This window comes from Prionailurus bengalensis, chromosome D2, assembly GCF_016509475.1.
Source record: "Prionailurus bengalensis isolate Pbe53 chromosome D2, Fcat_Pben_1.1_paternal_pri, whole genome shotgun sequence".
In the NCBI taxonomy this organism is placed as follows: Eukaryota; Metazoa; Chordata; class Mammalia; order Carnivora; family Felidae; genus Prionailurus; species Prionailurus bengalensis.
The window spans coordinates 62,023,576-62,045,716 of NC_057351.1; the positions used below are offsets into that span (position 1 = coordinate 62,023,576).

Consider the following 22,141-nt stretch of genomic DNA (forward strand, 5'->3'; position numbering starts at 1 on the left):
CCGTTCATGCTCTGTCTCTCTCTGTCCCAAAAATAAATAAAAACATTGAAAAAAAAATTAAAAAAAAAAATTCAAATCAGGGGGCACTGGGTGGCTTAGTCAGTCGAGCATCTGACTTCAGCTCAGGTTCATGAGTTGAGCCCCACATGGAGCTAACGGCACAGAGCCCGCTTAAGCTCCTTTGTCTCCCTCTCTCTCTGCTCCTCCCCAACTCACACACGTGTGCTCTTTCTCGCGTGCTCTCTCTCAAGAATAAATAAACATTAAAAAAAAATTCAAATCAGAATTTTAAAATGAAGGCAAAATTGTTATTTCATTTTTTATCATAATTAAATCTTAAAATATTTTATATCAAACACTGTAATTCTAGTGTTCAGTATCCATCTAGTCAAAGTGAAGAATTGGTGTCAGGCTCCAACATGTTTCATCTAGTCCCATGTACATAAATAAACGTAGGCATAATAAGGTTTGTATTATATTGTAACACATTCCACAGTCTCATGTGTTACTAATGCCAATACCACACTAATTCATGAGAACCCCTGGATGCACAAATTGGAACCCAAAGAGAATTAAGAAAATAGTCACTTGATTCTACTGAGAAAGGGTCCTTAATTATGAGAGCAGCCTAATGCATTCATACTCTCAGCAGCAGAGGACTAGACACATTTATTACCTGTCTTTTCTCATATCCAAGCATTTCTGCCACTCAGATCTTCCCTACACTCCCTAAATAGTTTCTCCCTCTGATGTCAGTCAGTAGTGATACATTCCACAAACCTCACAGTGGTCAAAAACAGTAAGTAGTCTGGTTTCGAGGACCTGGGGCAACAATGGAGAAACCCGGGGGGAGAAGAGGGCTAGTCACTATGGTAGAGCTTTAGGGTTGCCATGGTTCTGCGAGAATGTGGAGTGCTGTATCCTGCACATTGGTGGCATGGGCTCTCTAAAGCGTGGGGTCCCTGGCAGGGGCACTCCTTGCTGCGTCTGTGGATGGTACAATGTCACAGATGTTTAACAAACTACGGAGTGAAAGATAAAATAGCGTAGGAGGAAAGCTTTGTGGGAGATGGTGAAAGGGGGAAGCAATGGAATTTATTAGATGACAAAAACAGTACAGTTTAACAAAAAGTCGGGAAGTTAGTTACTCCTGCAGAAGGTATCTGGTTGTGGAGGGCATTGGGATGGGCTGGGCGAGACTTCTGGGCTCACCTGGGGCCTTGGATCCCTGGCAATTTTGCAGAACACTGAAATGAATGTTAATTAAAAATGAAATTTTATAGTATATTACTCTCTTGTGAAAGTATAAACAAGAAAATATATCTATGACTCTATATATCCATATATCTATGGACTCTAACATAGACTTCATTTAAATAGAAATCCAGGGGCCATTAGTAGATAAAAATGAATGAATTCGCCGTGTGCCATAAATATCACTTAAAATAGCATTTTCAAGGAGTATTAAGTACAAAGTTTTTGAAGAGCAAAGGTTTACCATCATTACATATTCAAAATTTGAGTTTGGATGTCCTCCTAAAAAGCTTCAAGGTTCATCCCCATTAAATTCTCCATTGTACCTTCTCATAAAAGTAAAAGCTTAAAAGCAGTAAAATCCATCAGTACGTTCCATTTTATATCCTTTCATCTTATTTCCCTTCCATTTCCTTTGCCCATAGGGTCTTTCATACTCATAATCCCTTGAAGTAGAAGCAAAGAAACAGGGCTTTCAAAAAAAATACATGTTCTGTGGCCATATGTTTTTACTGGTAGAAATCTGGCACGGCAAGTTTAGACTTGGACGCTTCATTGTATTCTATGACAAAAACTTGAGTCCAGAATGAGAAAGTGAAGATGAAGTGGTGAAAATACATATTTGAATTCAGATTATACTCTCAGAGGCTATGTGATTTAGAGAAAAGAGCCCCCAGCCTAAAAGTTTATGTTCTTATTCTATCTGGCTTCTTACTAGGTATGTGATACTGGAAAAGCCAAAAACATTCTGAAATTTAACTGCATCATCTGTAAAGTGAATCTGATATTTTTCCCTGCCTACCTCCGCAGGATTGTTTATGAGGATCAAATGAAATGATATACATAAAAATGACTTTTTTTTTATTTAAAAAAAATTTTTTTTTCAACGTTTATTTATTTTTGGGACAGAGAGAGACAGAGCATGAACGGGGGAGGGGCAGAGAGAGAGGGAGACACAGAATCGGAAACAGGCTCCAGGCTCTGAGCCATCAGCCCAGAGCCTGACGCGGGGCTGGAACTCACGGACCGCGAGATCGTGACCTGGCTGAAGTCGGAGGCTTAACCGACTGCGCCACCCAGGCGCCCCATAAAAATGACTTTAAATGAAATGTACAATATAGGCAGATGGTCCTGTTACATAGTTACATAGTTGCAAGTCAGTTGCAAGTCCCTCAGCTACTGAGCCTGGGAAGGAAGGTGATTTATACGCACACTGAAAGTAGGCAGTGCATAGATTACTAAGCTAAGAAAGAAGATTATCAAATTCCCTTGAATTGTTCATTAGCATTGGTAACACGTTTGTGTTCTAGAGCAGTTATGGGTTGTAACACCTTAGTGATTTGTATGATTTGTTTACTAAGTTGTGACCAACAGCTTTTTGTTACTGAAAGAACATAAACAAAATCTCACAAAGCATCCCACAGGGTAGGGTAAATAAAGTCTCAGGGTGTGTGTGTGTGTGTGTGTGTGTGTGTGTGTGTGTGTGTGTGTGTGTGTGTGTGTTTGATCACTTTAAAAATGTGATTTAAAAATGACTTTAAAAAAGTCAGTAAGTACATTAGAGGTAACTGTGAGCAAGACATACTGAATTTCATCAAATTTCAGATAAAATTATTAAGGGGTAAAATCTACCAAAAAATTACCAAAGAATCCTTTCTCATCACTCAGAATTTTTATTTTATATTTATTGAAAGTGCTCTTTAAAATTTAGATTTTTATCATAAAAGAACTAAAACTTACCTAGAAATAGATTTTTATCCTGGAGCACCTGGGTGGCTCAGTGAGTTAATCATCCAGCTCTTTGGCTCAGGTCATGATTTGAGGCTCCTGAGATCAAGCCCTGAGTTGGGATTTGCACTGACAGCACAGAGTCTCCTTGGGATTCTCTCTCTCTCTCTGTCCCTCTTCCCTGCTCTCTCTCAAAATAAATAAACATAGAAAAAAGAAATAGGTTTTTATCCTATATCACTCTCTTGTGTAAGTATAAACAAGAAATATAGGGGCACCTGGGTGGCTCAGTTGGTTAAGCATCTCACTTCAGCTCAGGTCATGATCTCACAGTGAGTGAGTTAGAGGCCTGAGTTGGGCTCTGTGCTGACAGCTCTGAGCCTGGAGCCTGCTTCAGATTCTGTCTCCCTCTCTCTCTGCCCCTCCCCCACTCATTTTCCCTCTCTATCTCTCTCTCTCTCTCAAAAATAAATAAACATTAAAAAAAGAAGAAAATATAAATGATGTGAGTTAAGGGTTTCCTACAACTTGTTCACTTTTACAACCCAGCTATTTTGAACAATTTCTCAAGTCAGAGTCATAGGTATTCATTTACCACTACCTCATCTGCCACTCCCCACCCCCTACATTGTCCTCTGTGCCAATAAGAGCATTTCATTTAATAATGGAAAAAGGGTGCCCTCTTATTATCTCTGGGATTTTCTTTCAAGCCATTGGCATCCACCCTGCAAAGTTCAAGTACAAGCAATAACATCCATGTCAGGATTGCACCAAGCCTACAGTGATTTTAAGATATAGCCCAATTTTCAGCAGTGTTCAAAAGTGGAGAAATGTACAGCTTAGAATTAATGAAATATGGCAGTAGTTAAGAGATCAGACTGTGATGTCAGTTCAGAATTCAAAGACCCATTCCACCATTCAGAAGTATGTTGCTGTTGGAAAGCCACTTAATTTCTGTCCCTGAGTTTCCTCATCCATGAGATGGTAATATTAACAGTATTTCTGATTTAATTTTTATTTAATTATTTATTTTATTTTATTAATTTTTATTTAATTTAAATTTTAATTAAATTTAATTAATTTATTTAATTCTTAATTTTTATTAATTTTATTTAACTTTTATTTAAAGTTTAATTAAAACTTTTTCATGTAGAACATTTAGCAGACACCTGGCAGGCAGTATGCATTCACCAGAGGGAATTATATCCTATATGCTATTTTACATTTCCATTTAACAGTATACCTTGAACATATTTCTGCATCAGTATATATATAACTACTTCATGCTTTTGGGGAGGAAAAATTTTTCTCTATCCTTCTAGATTCTTTTGGCTGGTCTAAGAATTAGATTGACATGGGAAAGATTAATAGGAGAAAATCAAATTTAATTATGTATGTTTGGGGAATCCACACAAACATGAAAGTTTCCAAAAATAGGCAAAATGAGGTATATACCTCATCTTGAACTGAGAAGGGGGTAGGGATCTGGGGTTTTAAGGGGAGGAGACAATTTCCAGAAAACAAGATGAAAACAAGCAAATGCTTCCTAAACAAATGTTTGTGGGGCCATACAAAAAGAATGAGACACAGAGAGGAATTTTAAAAACAAACTTTGCTATGTTTCTTCCTGTCTACCACACCTAGTTTATCTTAGGCTGTTACTTATGATAATAGCTCCCTTCTTGGAACAGGTCTTTCATGCAAATTCTTTCAGGTATTCAGGGAGAAGGTCAAAGGTTCTTCCTGAGCTTTCTGTTTCTTACAAATAATCAGCCTAAAATAATCCATATGCCAAAGAAACACATTTTGGGGTGGCAAAATTTTCTCCCCTACAGCCCCTTTTAAGAGTAGTTAGGTTGGGGGGCACCTGGGTGGCTCAGTGGGTTAAGCAGCCAACTTCCGGCCAGGTCATGATCTTGCAATTGGTGAGTTCCAGCCCCACATAGGGCTCTCTGCTCTCAACACAGGGCCCGCTTCTGAGACTGTCTGCCTCTCTCTCTGCCCTTTCCCTGTTCACGCCGTTTGTCTCTCAAGAAAAAAACATTAAAAAAAAAAAAATGTCGTTAGGTTGGTGTTTTGCTCTTATTTTTTACCTGTCCTTTTAAAAATCAGTTTCTTTTTCGTTTTTTGATCAGCCATGGTCAGTATTGTCTCTTCACTGCCTCTTTAATCAGAAACCTTACACACACGATGCAGGAAAACCAAATCCCCTCTGCCCACGACTTGCCCGGAAAAGTCTGCAGTCCTTTTAGCTCTAAAAGCTTTAGATGTTTTAGACCTTTGCCCTTGTGGCAGTCCACAGCAAACAGAAGTGCAGGGCTGGCTCTTCCACCCCGAAAGCCTCCCCTTCTGGGCCGGGGCAGCGAAGCGTTTCCGCAGGGCCTTGAACTCCTGCACGCAGAGGTCCTTAGTCAGGCGGCCTCCAGGGGCTGTGGACGCCTGCACGCACCTGCCGTAGGCCGCGGCCTCGGCCCCACAGGCCGGTGGGTGTCCCCGGAAAGCTTGGAGTTGGCCTCGCAAGCGCCCCCACCCCGCTCTGTTCCATGACAAGAGTAGCTCCTCCTGGCGCCCGTGGGCGCCGCCATCTTAGGTCCATCCTCTTCCCTAAAATCAGTTTCTTAAAAAAATTCTTTTTGATATATAGCATAGAGTAATAACTCAGATTACATAGAAAGGTTTTCAAATGAAGACAGTCTTCATCTCATTTCTTCTCAACTCATTGTTTCCTACCTCAGTTCCATTGTCCAGAAGCCACCTTCCAGCGTAAGAAACAGAATATAACCAGGCCCTGCAAGCACCGCACCATGTCACGTGCCTTCTCTTTTTCTTTCTCTTCCTCCATCCAGCGGTATTCACTCACCTGAATTCTGTTTATTATTGTTGCTTGCTTCTCAATTTTACCACATATGCATGTGCCATAACTGACATGCTGTGTCATTTTGCATGTTTTTAAAGTTAATATATTAGTCATGCCACGTATATTATTTTGTGACTTGCTTGTGTGACTCAGTCTTATGTTTTCAAGATGCATTCATGTTAATAGTTGTAGCTGTAGTTTATTAGTTTTCATTGTTGGATAGTTGGCCATTATATGAACATATGAATACACCACAAATTATTTATCCATTGTACTCAGGGTACACTTTTACTATCCCTCTATCCCTGTTTCCCCCCCCCCCCCCCGCCCCCCGTTTTTTGTTTTTGTTTTTTTGGTTTTTTTGCTATTCAAGCTCCTTTCTTTATGGACCATTTATTCCTGTATGGTATGGCTTCTTATTGTAAGGATTATAATGATTTTTTTGTTTTTTCACTTGACCTCATTCTGGGCCTTACTAATTCTTTCATTCTCATTCCACTGGTATTTTTCCATGGAATCTCTTTGTTGAAGGCTGCCATAGACTGTCACAGAATGTTAATTCTGTAAGAAGATAAGGGCCCCTAATTTTTCAAGAGATTTTAAATATAATTAATTAAAATAATAACGAGTGAAACACTTCATGTGACTTCAATATTCCTAACTTACTCTATAAAAATACCTTATTAATTTTAATTGATCATGTTCTAAAAAGTATAATATTATTCAAATTACATTCCTGACAAGTCACAAAAGAATGTTGTATCAAGTGAGTGTATATGGTCAGTAAGTCACTTGTATCAAGTGAGTGTATATGGTGGTACTTAGAAGGCAAAACACTGTTTCTTATCACTGTGACCTCCAACTCTTGACCTTTAACCAGCAGAATCAGTTCGAGTTAGCCCCCTCAAGTTAATTACTGACAATCACAACTGCAAAAATGTGAAATACTGTGCCCTTCACCTGTGGCTAACAGCAGTGGGTATCCAGATGGTCACATTATGAACACAATCACAGAGGGCCCGGAGAGGAACCACTATAATGCACAGCAGTACAGTAGTTTCCTGGGACAATATATGTTTTTTTCAATTTCTTCTTTTGAGCAATTAACCTTTTACTTTATTGTTGAATTGGATCTTTCAAATCATTACAACAAAATGTTACACTAGTCGTGAAGTTTTTAGGTTGGCCAATCAGACACTTAAATGTACAAGGTTAATTTGCGTTATATCATAAATGTGCTAAAAGACCTTCTAAAAAGTTAGTTTTCTACAAAAAGAGCTAAGCAAGACCCTTGTGTTAGTAAAAATGTGCCTTAATTTTTTTCATTTAGTATCTGTAATAATAAGCATTTATTTATTTTTTTTTAAGGGTCGGGCTCCGACCGCCTTTATTTTTAATTTTTTTTTTTCAACGTTTATTTATTTTTGGGACAGAGAGAGACAGAGCATGAATGGGGGAGGGGCAGAGAGAGAGGGAGACACAGAACCGGAAACAGGCTCCAGGCTCTGAGCCATCAGCCCAGAGCCTGACGCAGGGCTCGAACTCACGGACCGTGAGATCGTGACTTGGCTGAAGTCGGACGCTCAACCGACTGCGCCACCCAGGCGCCCCAATAAGCATTTATTTAACGTTTATTCTGTGCCAAGAACTCGTCTAAGTCTTTTCTATATATTTACTAATGTAATACTTCTTCAAACTCTATAAGGGAGGCAAGAAGTTGTCACCACTGCATTTTACGGATGAGGGAACTAAAACACAAAGGGATCTTGCCTACATTCGCACAGTTTAATAAGGGGTTATTATAATTTATAGAGTTTTATAAGAAATTCATATATTGAATTATTAATTCATAAATCCATATGTTGAAACCTCACCCCCCAGTACCTCAGAATATGACTTTATTTGGAAATAGGTCCATTACAGCTGTAATTAGTTTAATTAAGATGAGGCCATATTAGAGTAGGGTGGGTCCCTAATCCAGTATGACTAGTGTCCTTATGAAGAGGGGAAATTCGGACACAGATATGCACACAAGGAGGAGGCCATGGGAAGGTGAAGGCAGAGATGGAACAGATGCTTCTACAAGCCAAGGATACCAAAAATTGCCAGCAAAACCATCCGGAAGCTAGAGGAGAGGCATGAAATAGATTCTCCCTTATAGTCTTCAGAAGGAACCAAGTCAGCTGACATTTTGATCTCAGACTTCTGGCCTCCAGAACTGTGAAAATAAACTTCCTTAAAAATTTTTTTTTAATGTTTATTTATTTTTGAGAGAGAAAGAGAGAGCAGGGGAGGGGCAGAGAGAGAGAGGGAGACACAGAACGGGAAGCGGGCTCCAGGCTCTGCGCTGTCAGCACAGAATTCACGCACTGTGAGATCATGACCCGAGCTGAAGTCGGCGGCTTAGCTGACTGAGCCACCCAGGCGGCCCTAAACTTCTGTGGTTTAAGCCACGTAGTCCGTGGTACTTTGGTAACCTAACTCTTGAAAACTAATAAAGGGGTGGAGTGGGCATCAAACTCAGGCAGAAAAGGCTGAAAGATTGGTGTGCTTATCACCTCACTCTCTGCCTCTCCCATAATAGAACTAATCAAAATAAAAGCAGACACCAAGGCCTGGAGCAAATAAATGGCACAGGAATTACCGGCTTGCAAATCTAGGCAGACAAACAAAACACTGACCCCTTTCTAGAGTCGTACCATGTGCCCTGGAGCCTCTGCTTTTCTGCCTCTTTAAGGGACTTTCAGCAGTGGCTCTAGACAGACATTTGTCATAGATCTACAAGTCTAAATTTACTCAGTTCACTTGCGGGACTCTGAGCCTGTGCCCCTACTCAGCTTCAAAATCCAAACCTTTGCGGCGCTTGGGTGGCTCAGTCTTTAAGCATCTGACTCTTGATTTCAGCTCAGGTCATGTTCTCACCTTTCTGATGGCCCCTTTGGAGGGATGGAGCCTTCGAAAGGCTCTGTGCTGAGCCTGCTTGGGATTCTCTCTCTCCCTTCCTCTCTCTGCCCCTCCCCAGCTTATCCCTCTCACTCTCAAAATAAATAAGCTAAGAAATCCAAACCTTTAATAGGTTTTTTAAAGCAGCACCAGCATTCTGAGGTTAGTATTATCCACATTTGTGCTGTTCCCTTTGGGTTAAAATTAAAAGGATGTGTCCTACAGGTGACAGTAAGAACAATGGCCCTCCTAGTAGCCATATTAAGCTATGCAATAGTAGTTGTATTAAGTACCGACAAGGAAAGGAAAAGGCTGCACAGATGGCTGGGCGACCTGACACCGGCAGTGGACAGGTATCTTTGCAGAATACATCCCAGAACTGTGAGCAAGCTCCAGGCTGGGGCCCACAAGCCCTCAAGTCAGGGGAGTTTGGGGACGGAAGGGGATCTGCACCCAGACCCATGTCACCTGAGAGCAGCGGGTGTGCCTCCTCGCCCAGGTGCGGGGTGTGGGAGGTCAGGTCAGGGTTAGGCGTGGACATACGTGGAGGCCGGCCTGGAGACCACCATCCTTCTGGATGGGGGGATGTCTCTGAGGGTGTCGAGCTTCTTCTGTGGCTCTGGACGTGGGTACCTCTCTTGGCCAGCGAGTACACTCGGGCACGACCAGCAGCTGCGGTGTTTTAGCGCTAGCTCTGCAAAACCGGGAAGGCCAGGCCTAGGTGGGCGCGTTGGGTGGGTCTCCGGCTGCGATTTCCCTGCAGGCTCTTGGCCGCAGGGGCGGCGCGTTCCCGCTTGCGGAGGGTGGGAAGGGGATTCTGGACGCCGCGCGCCAGCTTTCATTAAGCGCCCGGGGCCACGCGGGGCCCGGAGAGCACAGCCCCCGCCCAGCTGGCGGCCGCCCCCGGCAGGCACTTCTGAGAGGAGAAGAGAAGGGAGCAAGGACCGAGGGAGGGGCGACGTACTTCCTGAACCGCCTGCACACCCTGGGTCGCGAGCTCGGCCTGCCCTGCGCCGCGATGTCCGGAGGGTCAGCCAGGAGCCTAGCGAAGGGTGAGGCCGGCCGGCCGCGGGAGGAGGGGGGAATCTCGGCCACCCCCTGCCGCGTGTCCGGTGTGGCTGTTCCGGAGCCACCCGGGGGGTCCCCCACACGCGGGGATCGGGCCGGGGCCACAGCGTGCAGGACCTCTCCGCGGCCTGGCCCGGGGGTGGCGGGAGGATGGGAGTCCCGGCCGCTTTCGGGGCCGTGACCACTGCCGCGTCTCCCCCGCAGGAAGCGCGCCCCCGGGGCCGGTCCCCCAGGGCCTGATCCGCGTCTACAGCATGAGGTTCTGCCCGTTCGCCCAGAGGACGCTCCTGGTCCTGAAGGCCAAGGGAATTGGGTGAGGACCCAGGCAGGGGCCGTTCCCCCAGCCGCCCGGGAACCAGCTGCTGCGGGGCGGCCGGGTGGGAACCTCGGATTGGGCCCCAGGGCTTCCTTTCCTGCAAAATAAACTATTCTCAGACTTTTGGGGGGACAGAGCAAATTATGAACCCACTTCCCAGGGTGAGAGGTAGGGGGAATGGCACAGATTACACCAGTCTAGGACTCCCCGTTTAGATCAACCTAACCACTTTATGGATTAGAAAAGCTGAGGTTCTGGTAAAGCTGGTGATTCGGGAGATCACTTGACAGGTAATGACCTGCAGCAGCGCTTTTAGGTCTGGTAGATCCCCGATTCTTGGTCCACTGCCCTTTTGCTTTCACCCCACTTCTACATTCATGTCTGATATCTAATACTGTTTGCTGTTATTCTGAGTATATAGTCCCTTCCCTAATAGTTGGTAATTTACCCCAGGACAGAGTCCAGGCCTTGACTGTCCTGGCAGAGTGCTGAGTTAACTGTACTGGACATATTCTTGTAGGTTGGGTTGTTGGTTGAGTCAAAGTGTCTATGCCTAAAAATTTAGTCTTTTGCGAAGCCTCTTTGAAATTAGCATGGTTTTTTTGACCAATGGGTTATGCATAGGGAGTATGCGATAGTCAGTTGGCTCCTGATACCAAGTATCCATTGGAATCCCCTCCCTTCCAATGATCTTTGGAATTTGTTGAGCAGACATTAGATACCTGTGGTGTGGAAGTTTAAAACATAGCCCCCATTCTTAAGAAATTTTCCATGCATGTGCTTAAGGTTTATAAACTAATTTTAGTTTTCTAGGGGGAGAATTAGGCAGACAATAATTTTACCTAAAAGAATGTAAGATGCATTCTTTTTCTGAAGGAAAAAAATAGTTTCTTTTAATTTTTTCTTTAATGTTTATTTTTGAGAGAGACAGACAGTGTATGAGCAGGGGAGGGGCAGAGAGAGAGGGAGACACAGAATCTGAAGCAGGCTCCAGGCTCTGAGCTGTCAGCCCAGAGCCCGATGTGGGGCTTGAACTCACAAATGGTGAGATCATGACCTGAGCTGAAGTGGGATGCCTAACCAACTGAGCCACCCAGGCGCCCCAAAAATATTTTTGAATTAGCCATCACTTCACTAAAATTTGCATCTTATTTGGATGAAATTGATTCTGAACACATAGCAAAATGCTCAACATTCCAAACTTTGTATTTTATCCTAATCTTATTCAAATTGGATTGAAAAAAGATGATCTTATGCTTATATAATTGGAAAGTATCGGGGCTCCTGGGTAGCTCAGTCGGTCAAGTGTCCGACTTCAGCTCTGGTCATGATTCGCAGCCAGTGAGTTCAAGCCCCACATCAGGCTCTGTGCCTGGATCCTGTTTTGGATCCTGTGTCTCCCTCTCTCTCTCTGCCCCTCCCCACTCACACTCTGTCTCTGTCTGTCAAAAATGAATAAACATTAAAAATAAAAATAAAAGGATAGGAGCAAGCACAGCTGGATTGGGAGGCATAAAATCCTGGTTTATGTGCCCCGCTGGAACACTAGGTTGAAAACAACCTACCTTATTTACTGGGACAGTTTTCCAAAGGAAAACTGAACTGATTTTACCAAAATAGTGTGTGTATGGGGGTGAAGGATGGTAACAGGAAACAACAGAGGTCTTCTACATTCTGAATCAGTTTTCAGTTTCACACCCAGAAGACTTTTATTGGACAGGTGCTACATTTTCATATGGTATAACCTGACAAAGCATGGTTTTCTCTACAAAGTGCATCTTCCAACTCGTGGCAGGTGTGTTGACTTGTTAGCTCATAATGTCAGGTTGACAAATCCAAGTGTGTTCTAAGTGTGTTCTTTATCACAACCCCCCCCCCCATTTTGTTGTTGTTGTTATTGTTGTTGTTGTTGGTATAAAACAACTTTTGTTTCATGGTATAAAAATTTCAGAAGTGTTGATAATTCCTTGGCAGGGAGCTGGCCTTGTATTTCTTTCCATGGCTTGTATCTGAGTTCCAGTAATCTGTCCGCACACAAACCTCTTGATACACAAATGCTAGGGTTCATTGTAGCCATTTCTGTTTCCATGGGGGATTACATATTTAAATCCTCAAACTAAATACTATTCTAACTTCTGAGGTGGATGGGGAAGTAGGAAACAAAAGGTGTTGGTGTGTTATTTTTGAGTAACTAACCTGTTCTGTTGAATGATTACTCAGATTTAACAATTATATGAAGCTTTCCTTTCTTTTATTTCCTCTACAATCTCTCAGGCAAGAAACAAGTTAGATCTAATTACAGTCTGAATATAGCTTGGATTTCATTTGTTTTCCTCCTTTTGGGTTTGCTTAGCGTAGCTTACTCACGTAACATTAAAAAAACAACAACAACAACAATGCATGGACATTTAATCTGAAACTTGGTTTTGTGGGTGGATTTTTTGCATTCCTTAACATTTTTTTAAAAAATGAGGACCTTTCTACTCAATTTAGCAAGAGGAATTGAATTTTATCATGTTGATTCTCATATAGTAGGTAATAGATACAATTCAATTATGTACCTCCTGTAATTTGCAATGATACCTTATACCCCAAAGTGGATTATCTTATTGACAATCTTGAAGCATTTTCCACTTATTCATTCAATAAATATTTACTGAGTACCCTATCTGAAACCACTTTTATTTTCACAGCATTTAAATCTGTTTAAAATTTTGCTCACTTACATGTTTGTTTATTAATATGAACTAGATACACAAAATCCCTGCTTTCAAGGAGCTTACATTCTAGGGAGGTGACATAATAAACATGTAAATAAGTGAGCAAAGTAATTTCAGATACATGTCATCAGGAAAACAAGATGATCATGTTAATAGAGGCTCTCAGCAGCTTCAGAGAGGGTGGTCAGGGAGGGCCTCTTGGAATGGTGTTTGACCTGAGAAGACGGGCAGAGAAGACAGAGGAACAATAAATGTTAATGTTCTAAGGTGAGAACATGTTTGGCAAATTCAAGGAATATAAAAAAGGCCGGTGTGCCCAGATTGTAATGACCAGAGGGAAAGTTATAGGAAACAGGTGTGACAAGTAAGAACAGGCCAGATCACATGCCACAGAGGGGCTTAGAGTTTATGCTCATTGCAATGAGGAGCAATCAAGGGGTGGCAAGCAGGAGGGTGGCCTGATTCAATTTACTTGTGTGTGGAAAATGGACTGTAGGGAGGGCACAGTGGAAGCAGCGGCCAGTGGGAGACTACTATAGTGGTCCAGCTGGCAGATGATGTTTTGGACCAGATGGTAGCAGTATAGCTGAAAAGTGGATATGATTTTGAGGTCTAGCCGACAGGTCTTGATGATCCATCCATTTATTTGACTTGAGACACAGGGAACAAGGGAGAAGGAATCAAGACTGATTTGACTCCTAAATTTGGGGTCCAATCAGCTAAGTGGACAGTAGGGCTGGTAAGGATCTACTCAGAAGTACCAAAAAAAAAAAAAAAAGAAAGAAAAAAAAGAAAAAGAAAGAAAAAGTTCCACTCTCTTCATTGTCTTCTGTGTGTCTTTCAGGCATGAAATCATCAACATCAACCTGAAAAATAAGCCTGAGTGGTTCTTTACGAAGAATCCCTTTGGTCTGGTGCCAGTTCTGGAAAATAGTCAGGGTCAACTGATCTATGAATCTGCCATTACTTGTGAGTACCTGGATGAAGCATATCCAGGGAAGAAGCTGTTGCCAGATGACCCCTATGAGAAAGCTTGCCAAAAGATGGTCTTTGAGTTATTTTCTAAGGTGTGTGTATAAGAAATCTCAGCTCTTATTTGAACAAACTTTGTTGTTTAAGCTAAATCAGTGTTGTCATTTATGACTCAGGAATGTGGGAAAGGAAAAGAAAGCAGTGCTCTTATCTGCTCTGACATGTCCTGCAAGTCCTTTCACCATCCAGTTCCTGTTTGCCTCTCCAATGTTAGCCCTCCTTACTCTTTGGACACTGTATTCCAGCCGCTGAATGTTTAGCTTTCCCAGACTTGCCACCTCCTCCTTAAATCTTCCCCCTTCTCACTTTGGCTGGTTATCTCCAAGTTCTCGTTCATGTATCTGCTCAGGTTCTGCTGCCTTCCAGAAGCTTGTCCGCACTGGCTTAGTGCCCAGCTGTGTTCCCACATGTGCTAACTTCTCTGGGCCAGTGACTGCCTGCCTTTTTGCCTGTGTGTTGCACCAGGGCTGTGAGCTCCTTGAAGGTGAAGCCTTGTTCCCATCACTGTTGGCTCACTGCCTAGGTCTGTGACCCACTCTGCCTCTTCCTAGTTGTGTGACTCTGAGAAAGTTACTCATTTACTTCTGTGCCTCAGCTCATCGCTTGTAAAAGGAGTATAATAACTAGTATAATAACTGCTCCCTTCTTGCAGATAAAAATCAGTTTATATAAAACACCTAGAGCAGAGTCTGACACATGGTAAATACTGTGTTAGCTCTTGTGGTTCTAGCCACAGTGTCTAGCAGCGGGCATCTACTGTGTGTTGGTAGTAGCTCTTAGCTGAGTAAATGACATTCTTGTAGAAGAACTATTTTAGTCAGCATCAAGGTTGTAGATAGTTCAAACAATTGATATTAACAAAGAAATGCCCAATAGTAGACAACAGGTATAGCTATGTCAAGTTATCTCTATACCCCTGTTATTTATCAGAATATATGTCGGCATATCTTGTCTTCTTTAAATGGTTAAAGAAATACCTCGAAGGTGGAACTTACAGAGAGAATGTATTATGTAAGGAGACATTGCAAAGGGAAGCCAATGGGGAAGGAAGAGGGAGTTGTCTGGCTTAGCAGAAGGAGAGGGAAATAGCAGATACCTGCTGCCATAAGTGATAGACAGGGAACATGGCAATTAGAAGAAAGATGTTGGAGAATTAAAAAAAAAAAAAAGTAACAAGAGATTCATTGTAGAGGCATCTGACTGGCTCAGTTGGTAGAGCATGAGACTCGACCTCAGGGTTGTGAGTTCAAGCGCTATGTTGGGTGTAGAGATTACTTTAAAAAAAAAAAAGATTCATTGTATTGTCTCGAAAGAAAATAAGCTAAAAGCTGGAGATGTTCACCATTACTTCCCAGCTCACATTCAGGGAAAAGGTGGCCTTAGGTACCATATGCCCCCTCCCTCCTGGCCACAGCTCTCAGCAAACCAGAAATGCCCCCATCTGTACCTGTAGCCAATCATCTTCTTTCCTGAGAACTTGAAACTGAGACACAGAGATTAACAGTAAAGGTGTTGAAGCTTTAGAGATGTGTGTGTGTGTATAAATGTGTGTGTGTGTGTATATGTGTGTGTGTGTGTGTGTGTGTGTGTGTTTATATAATTGGAGGCTTAACAAACCAAAGGCATGTAAAAAATACATTTTTTAAGGAAGCAGAAATTAAGAGCATTGCAAAGGGACTTGATATCTTGATATATAGGAAACCATATGGAGCAGACATTTAAGGCAAGGCAGGGATAGATAAAGCAGGCATGCCCAGATGGAACTGCGTACAGAAGTGCTGCCAGCAAACTTTCAGTTCCAAAGAGGGCAAGCTGTACTGATACGGACAGGATATCAGGACATTCTCCTGGATTTTTACAAGCACCTGTTGATAAACTGAGACGAGTGGACTTCAAGCCCTTGCAGTGAGAAAACACACAAATGCCTCCAGCAGGAGCCCTACAGCATCTGGCACTACGCCTGTGAGTCTTCAGGTAGTCAGCCCCTTCGAACACCCTTCTCATGTCCTCCCCGAGGTGGAAAGCAGAAAAATTCTCTTCCCCAGCTCCCTTTGCAGCTGGGGCCAATGCCTGGGACCTAGGCTCTTCCTGTCAGAAACACACATGGTGGAGCTGGGCTCAGAAATGAGCCATGTGGCGCTTGCTTCAGCAGCGCGTGTATGAAAATTGGAACCATCCATCCCCTGCACCAGGATGACATGCAAATTTGCGAAGCGTTCCATATTTTTAAAAAAGGCATGGTGGGGGGCGCAGTCAGGTAAGCCTCCAACTTGGGCTCAGGTCATGATCTCACAGTTCAGGAGTTCAAGCCCCCCAACAGGCTCTGTGCTGAGAGCTCAGGGCCTGGAGCCTGCTTTGGATTCTGTGTCTCCGTCTCTGCCTCTATCTCTGGCTCTCTCTCAAAAATAAACATTAAAAAAAAAATTTTTTTTTTAAAGGTAAAAAAAAAAGAGAAACGAGCAATGTGGGGAGACAGACTTGGGGCAGGGCACTGATTCTGCTGGTGGGAGTGGCAGGGGAGGGGGTGGGAGGGTGGCGCAGAGCCCCAGGCTTTCGGGAGCAGTGGCGGTTGCAAGATTAAATTCCGGGCTTTAGTTACCTCGGAGTCCCACTTCTGGCAAAGGTACAAACCGCAGCACCTAGTGCTCAGCTCACTGGCAGCAGTGGGTGCTTCCCATGAGGTCAGCTCGGAGCATGATTTTCGAATGTTCCAGCTTAGTTCTCAGCCTTTTTTTTTTTTTTTTTTCAGCCTCTCAATAATTCAATGGGCTACTCAATACTTTTTAAAAGGTATTTTTGGCTCAAACTCGCCAAAGTGGGTTCTACTATTTGCAACTTATAAAATCCTGACCAAACAGCACCTCTCACCGCAAAATTGTTTCTAAGATTGATACCTGACCTCTGTGAACACAGGAATGGGTGCACCTTTCAAGTTTCTCAAACACCCTGAACTGGGACTCTGAGGGTTCAGTGAGGGGGCTGGTACAGTTAGCCTCACACTGACAGTAAGAAATTACTCTGTCTAGGTTCCCCCTTTGGTAACAAGCTTCATTAGAAGACAAAATAATGAAGACGGCTCTGGCCTAAAAGAAGAATTGCGTAAAGAATTCAGCAAGTTAGAGGAGGTAATCTAGCTTTTATCAGAGTAAATGATACACTGTTCCTGCCCTCTTCTTTCTTTCTATTCCCGTTTCCCAAATCACTTTGTGACAGTTAGTAATAACATCAATTAAGGAATTTTAGGTTACAACAGATTGCTATAAGCAGGTGCATTTAAGATAGAAATCAACACACCTAAAAATATTTTGTCATGGCTTGCTTTTAAAACAATTTGTTGCACTGATGTTAACAAGGGGGAGAAATGCACTGATATTTCCACAATTTGTCACCTGTTTTCATTTTTCCATGCCTGTTTCTAGTCCTCATCCATATATTAAAACAAAAAAACAACAAAAAGAAAGAAAGGAAGAAAGAAAGGAAAGAAAGGTTAACATAACTAATCAGGGCATAGATATTATTCTGTGTTTTTTCCACTTAATAATACATAATAAACATTTCCCACCACAGAGTTTGCCATGAATCGTAAAGACACTTGGAGAAGCCCGGCTGAGTTTTTACCTCCCTTGGGGCAAAGCTGCCATTTGGGCCTTTAGATCAAGTCTTTCTCTTGGCCTTGAAACATTCCATTTTCTTGCTCAGCCTTGGGTTTTTACTAGACATAGTTCCTGTCTTGTATGGGAATGTATCCTATATTTTGTCAGTTTGAAGTTTGCTGTAGACTTTCTTCACAACTTTTTTTTAAGAAAAATGTTTCTAGTCTGTAAAAAACAAGAAGTCATGCATGAGTGTTAGATTTTACTGAATGTTTTGTCTATATCTATTACATCTATTGATATGTTCATAGAATTTTTTACCTTAATCTGATAAATATGGTGTTATTGACAGATTTTTCTGGTGTTAAACCATCCTAGCATTGTTTTCAATGGATTTTTCTATATATTATAGAACTAGTGAATACTTAAAGGTGTTGTATATTAATGAGATTGGGCTATTATTTTGTTTTCATAGTGTCCTTATTTTTTATATCAAGGATATTCTAACCTGATAAAATGAGTTGGGTTACTTTCCCTGTATTTCTAATCTCAGAAATCATTTGATAGGGCTTGGCTGTTTCTGCTTTTACTAACTAGCCCAGGAGTTCAGTAGCTCAATGCATCTATTTTCAGTCTTTCTTGATTGTTTAATGCATTAATGACTAACACACTACTTCTAAACATCGTAGCTGCCTCCAGTATGTTTTACTGTGAAGGACTTTCATTGTTCAGTTCTAAATTTTTTTTTTTTTTTGCTGTTTTCATGATTTTCTCATTGCCTACGAATTATTGATCATGTACTTGTAAGTTTCCTAAACTACATCTTTTGCTGTTTTCTAATTTAATTACATTATGGTCAGAGAATGCATGTGGGATGTTGTTTCTTTGAAGATTAAGACTTTTTGTGTTTGGCAACCTGGTAAAGCCCATGTTTATAAATGCTTAAATTAAAATATGTAAGATTAACTCTACTGTGGTTTATTTCATAATGGAAATACCTGCTAACTGTGGGGTTAGTGGAGTTGGGAGAAGGTATGTACTTTTTTCTCATCTAAATTCAGACTCCAGATTAAGAACTCATGCTTCAAAGTGAGTAGTATCATTTCCATGCTTTAGGTTGCTGAGAGGGTTATTTCCTTCTGACTTAAACTGTCATACTAAATTTTATTTATGCAGAATATAATAACCAGACACTATAGTTTAAGGACAGACCCAGTTAATATCGATTCATTGTACAATTCTGAGTGCCTAATAACTACAAGGTACTCTGCTAGAAAGTATGGGAGGTAGAAAGTAAGACGTTGTCTATACTCTTCAGATATTTAGTTTGGTAGTAGATGGTTGATATATGCCATCAATCTATAATGCAGACTGTTATATGGGCCCTGAGGAAAATTGCAGAAGTTTTATAAATGCTAAGTTGGTTTGTTTATTAGGCAGATAATATTCTCAGTTTCTTTACTTTGGCAAAACCATTAATACCAAGGCACGTTCTTGAATTTCAGGAACATACGACTTGTTTTGGCTTTCAAATAATTTTGACATCAGTTTAATAGTTAATCCAGGGGCGCCTGGGTGGCTCAGTCAGTTGAGCATCTGACTTCAGCTCAGGTCATGATTTCACAGTTTGTGGCTTTGAGCCCCGCATCAGGCTCTGTGCTGACCGCTTGCTCAGAGCCTGGAGCCTGCTTACGATTCTGTGTCTCCTTCTCTCTCTGCCCCTCCCCCGCTCATGCTTTGTCTCACTGTTTCTCAAAAATAAATAAATGTAAAAAAAAAAAAAACTTTAAAAAAATAGTTAATCCAGTTATTTCCAGCATATTTTAGGTAAAATTTTAATTGAAGTATTACATGCAGAGAAGTACCCAAAGCATGAGTACAGCTTGATGAATTTTTACAAAGTAAACATAGTCATGGAATTAGCACCCATAACAAGAAACAGTATTAGTTTTGGCTGCTTTTGCTCTTTATACATATGGAATCCTAGGATATGTACTCTTCGGAGTCTGGCTTCTTTTGTACATTAGGTTTGTGAGATTCATCTATATTGTGTATAGTTCATTCCTGTTCTTTGTATAGTGTTTCAACCTATGACTATAGCAGTTTGTTTATCCGTTTTACTACTGATGGACAGTGAACAGTTCTATCTTGGGGCTATTACAAATAGTGTTGCAATTAACATTCTCACATCTCTCTTTTGGTGAATGGATGTTCACATTTCCAAAGAGGAGAATCACGGGGTTGGAGTGTGAGGACATTCAGGCAGCTTTAGTACATACTGTGAAAACATGGTTGTGCCAGTTTGTGCTCCTGCCAGCAGTGGTTCCGCACGCTTGCTAACTTTGTCTTGTTCATTTTAGCCATTCTGTTGGATGTGTGGTAGTACTACATTCTGGCCCTAATTTGCATTTCCCTGATGACTAATGCAGTTGAATATCTTTTCAAATGGTTTTTGGCCATAGAGATATCCTCTTTTATGAAGTTCAAGTCTGGCCCAAATTTCTGAGTTGTTTGCCTTTTTTTCTTATTGATTCCCCAGGGGTGTTGGATTTCTCTCTATATTCTGAATGCCAGTCCTCTGTTGGGTGTGTGTATTACAAACATCTTGTAGTCTGTGGCTTGTTTTATTTTTCTCTACTTTCCAGTTTATTTTGTTGATTGTTTGCTTCATCCCAAACCAGGAGATTCTAAAGTTCAAACAAAAAGCCAACTTGAATATGTCGGCATAAAAGCTACTTCTCTCACTTGCTCTACTTACCTGGTCTTCCTAATATCTGATGATGAATCTTACGAAATGCACACTTAAGCAGTACTCTCATGCTGTTTAACATTCAGGTTCTGACCAATAAGAAGACAACCTTCTTTGGTGGCAATTCTCTTTCTATGATTGATTACCTCATCTGGCCCTGGTTTGAACGGCTCGAAGTTCTGGAGTTAAATGAGTAAGACATTTGAGTATTTTGTACATAATTTAGGATAATGATGACGGGCATATTGTATGTTGGCCTTTTTTCCTGAACAAAAATGAAACTGTTTTATACAACTGGTATGAATGGGCACAAGCAGACAGGAGGAGAGTCTTGGACTATCCAGGGCATATACTCACCCCCCTTCTCCATTCCTGGAAGTGTGCGGTGCAGGGGTGGGCAGAGAGTACTGCAACATGTAACAAAATGTTTTAAAAATAATTTACTCCTTCCCTTCTGGCTAAAAATCCGTAAGTAAGTGCATTTTTATAAGCTTTATCATGTGGGATTGTATGACCAATGCTCCCTCCCATTTTCCAGCAGGATCCCCACACTAGTTTCCAAACTCCATGTTTTGAAGTTAGGCAGCCACCTTGGCTTACTCCCAATTCTTAGAGCTATTCAGGGTTACTTTTAGTCAGTCTGGCTATAGAATAATAACTATATAACATCCATGGCTGTCTTTCATTTTCTCATTTTAACAAAGTTATCAGACTGCCTGGATGCATTCTTGTGCTGACCAAGTCACTTGACTCTAGGATTCCTCTTCCACAAAACAAAGACCTCTAAAATATCTTCCAAATCTAATATTCAGATTATGTGCATTGTAAAGAAATATTTTAAAAGATTAGAGGAAAACAAAAGGAAACTGTAGAGTGATAATGGTATAGGAGACTTTGCAATGCCTTCCTAGTTCATCTAGCTCACACGTTCATTCTTTTCCCTTCCCACAGGTGTGTAGATCACACTCCAAAACTTAAGCTCTGGATGGCAGCCATGAGGGAAGATCCTGCAGTGTCCTCCCTCCTCACTGAGGCGAAGGCCTTTCGAGGTTTCTTAGATCTCTACTTGCAGAACAGCCCTGAGGCCTGTGATTATGGGCTCTGATGGGGGCAGGAGTCAGCCATGAAGAGATGTCTGATATTTTCCTTCACGAATATGAGGAAAACATGCTTTCATTTTACCAAATGCTCTCATGTCTCATTGGATCACCTTCTCTGATTTGACATCGTGGCTTAAGGCCCTTAAGGCCTTCCTACATAAATGTAAGCTCACATGCTTCTAAGGGTTTTATCATAGTTTCTGCTGAAAATCTCTAAATCATCATCTCTGGTGAGAACTGGACTTCAATCTAGATTTCTTCCTGCCCATAGGACATTTCCACTTGGATACTCTGTTGTTTCTACAGCTGCCTTCTCAAGTTTTCAATTCCTCATTCTTTTCTTTCCATCAACTTAATTTCACTACCTTTTTTATTCCCATCGTCACCACTTAAGACCAGACTAATAACACCTCAAAGTTAGGTGACTAAGTGTCCTCCTATTTGGTTTCCCCGTCTTCAATCTCAATGCCCTTCAAATTCTTCGTACCAACTCCCATGCTGGGCACATGGCAGGTATCCCATAAATGTAACTAAATACTGTGAAGGGGCGCCTGGGTGGCTCAGTCAGTTAAGCTTCTGACTTCAGCTCAAGTCACTATCTCAGGAGTTCAAGCCCTGCGTTGGGCTCTGTGCTGACAGCTCAGAGCCTGGAGCCTGCTTTGGATTCTGTGTCTCCTTCTCTCTCTGCCCTACCCCCTTCCAAAGATAAACATTAAAAAAAAAAATTTTTTTTTTTAAATAATGTGGAGACCACATCTATCAATTCCGATGTAAGTCTGGA

At 41.7% G+C, this 22,141-nt stretch overlaps 1 protein-coding gene and 1 pseudogene across 3 annotated transcripts; both read left to right on the forward strand.

The window, feature by feature from the left end:
* The first annotated feature begins 9,300 nt into the window (after positions 1–9,300).
* GSTO1 (glutathione S-transferase omega 1) lies at positions 9,301–21,446 on the forward strand. 3 transcript variants are annotated; one of them, XM_043597455.1, is made up of 6 exons: positions 9,462–9,834; positions 10,055–10,163; positions 13,731–13,953; positions 16,945–17,043; positions 20,347–20,453; positions 21,212–21,446. In XM_043597455.1, the coding sequence occupies exons 1-6, from the start codon at positions 9,801–9,803 to the stop codon at positions 21,363–21,365; spliced, it is 726 nt and encodes a 241-aa protein (XP_043453390.1). In that variant the 5' UTR covers positions 9,462–9,800; the 3' UTR covers positions 21,366–21,446. The 3 variants fall into 3 exon arrangements, with proteins under 3 accessions (XP_043453388.1, XP_043453389.1, XP_043453390.1); XM_043597453.1 differs by lacking the exon at positions 10,055–10,163 and having other exon boundaries at positions 9,301–9,834; XM_043597454.1 differs by lacking the exons at positions 10,055–10,163; positions 20,347–20,453 and having other exon boundaries at positions 9,301–9,834.
* LOC122493611 lies at positions 16,055–16,146 on the forward strand (annotated as a pseudogene).
* Positions 21,447–22,141: the final 695 nt, after the last annotated feature.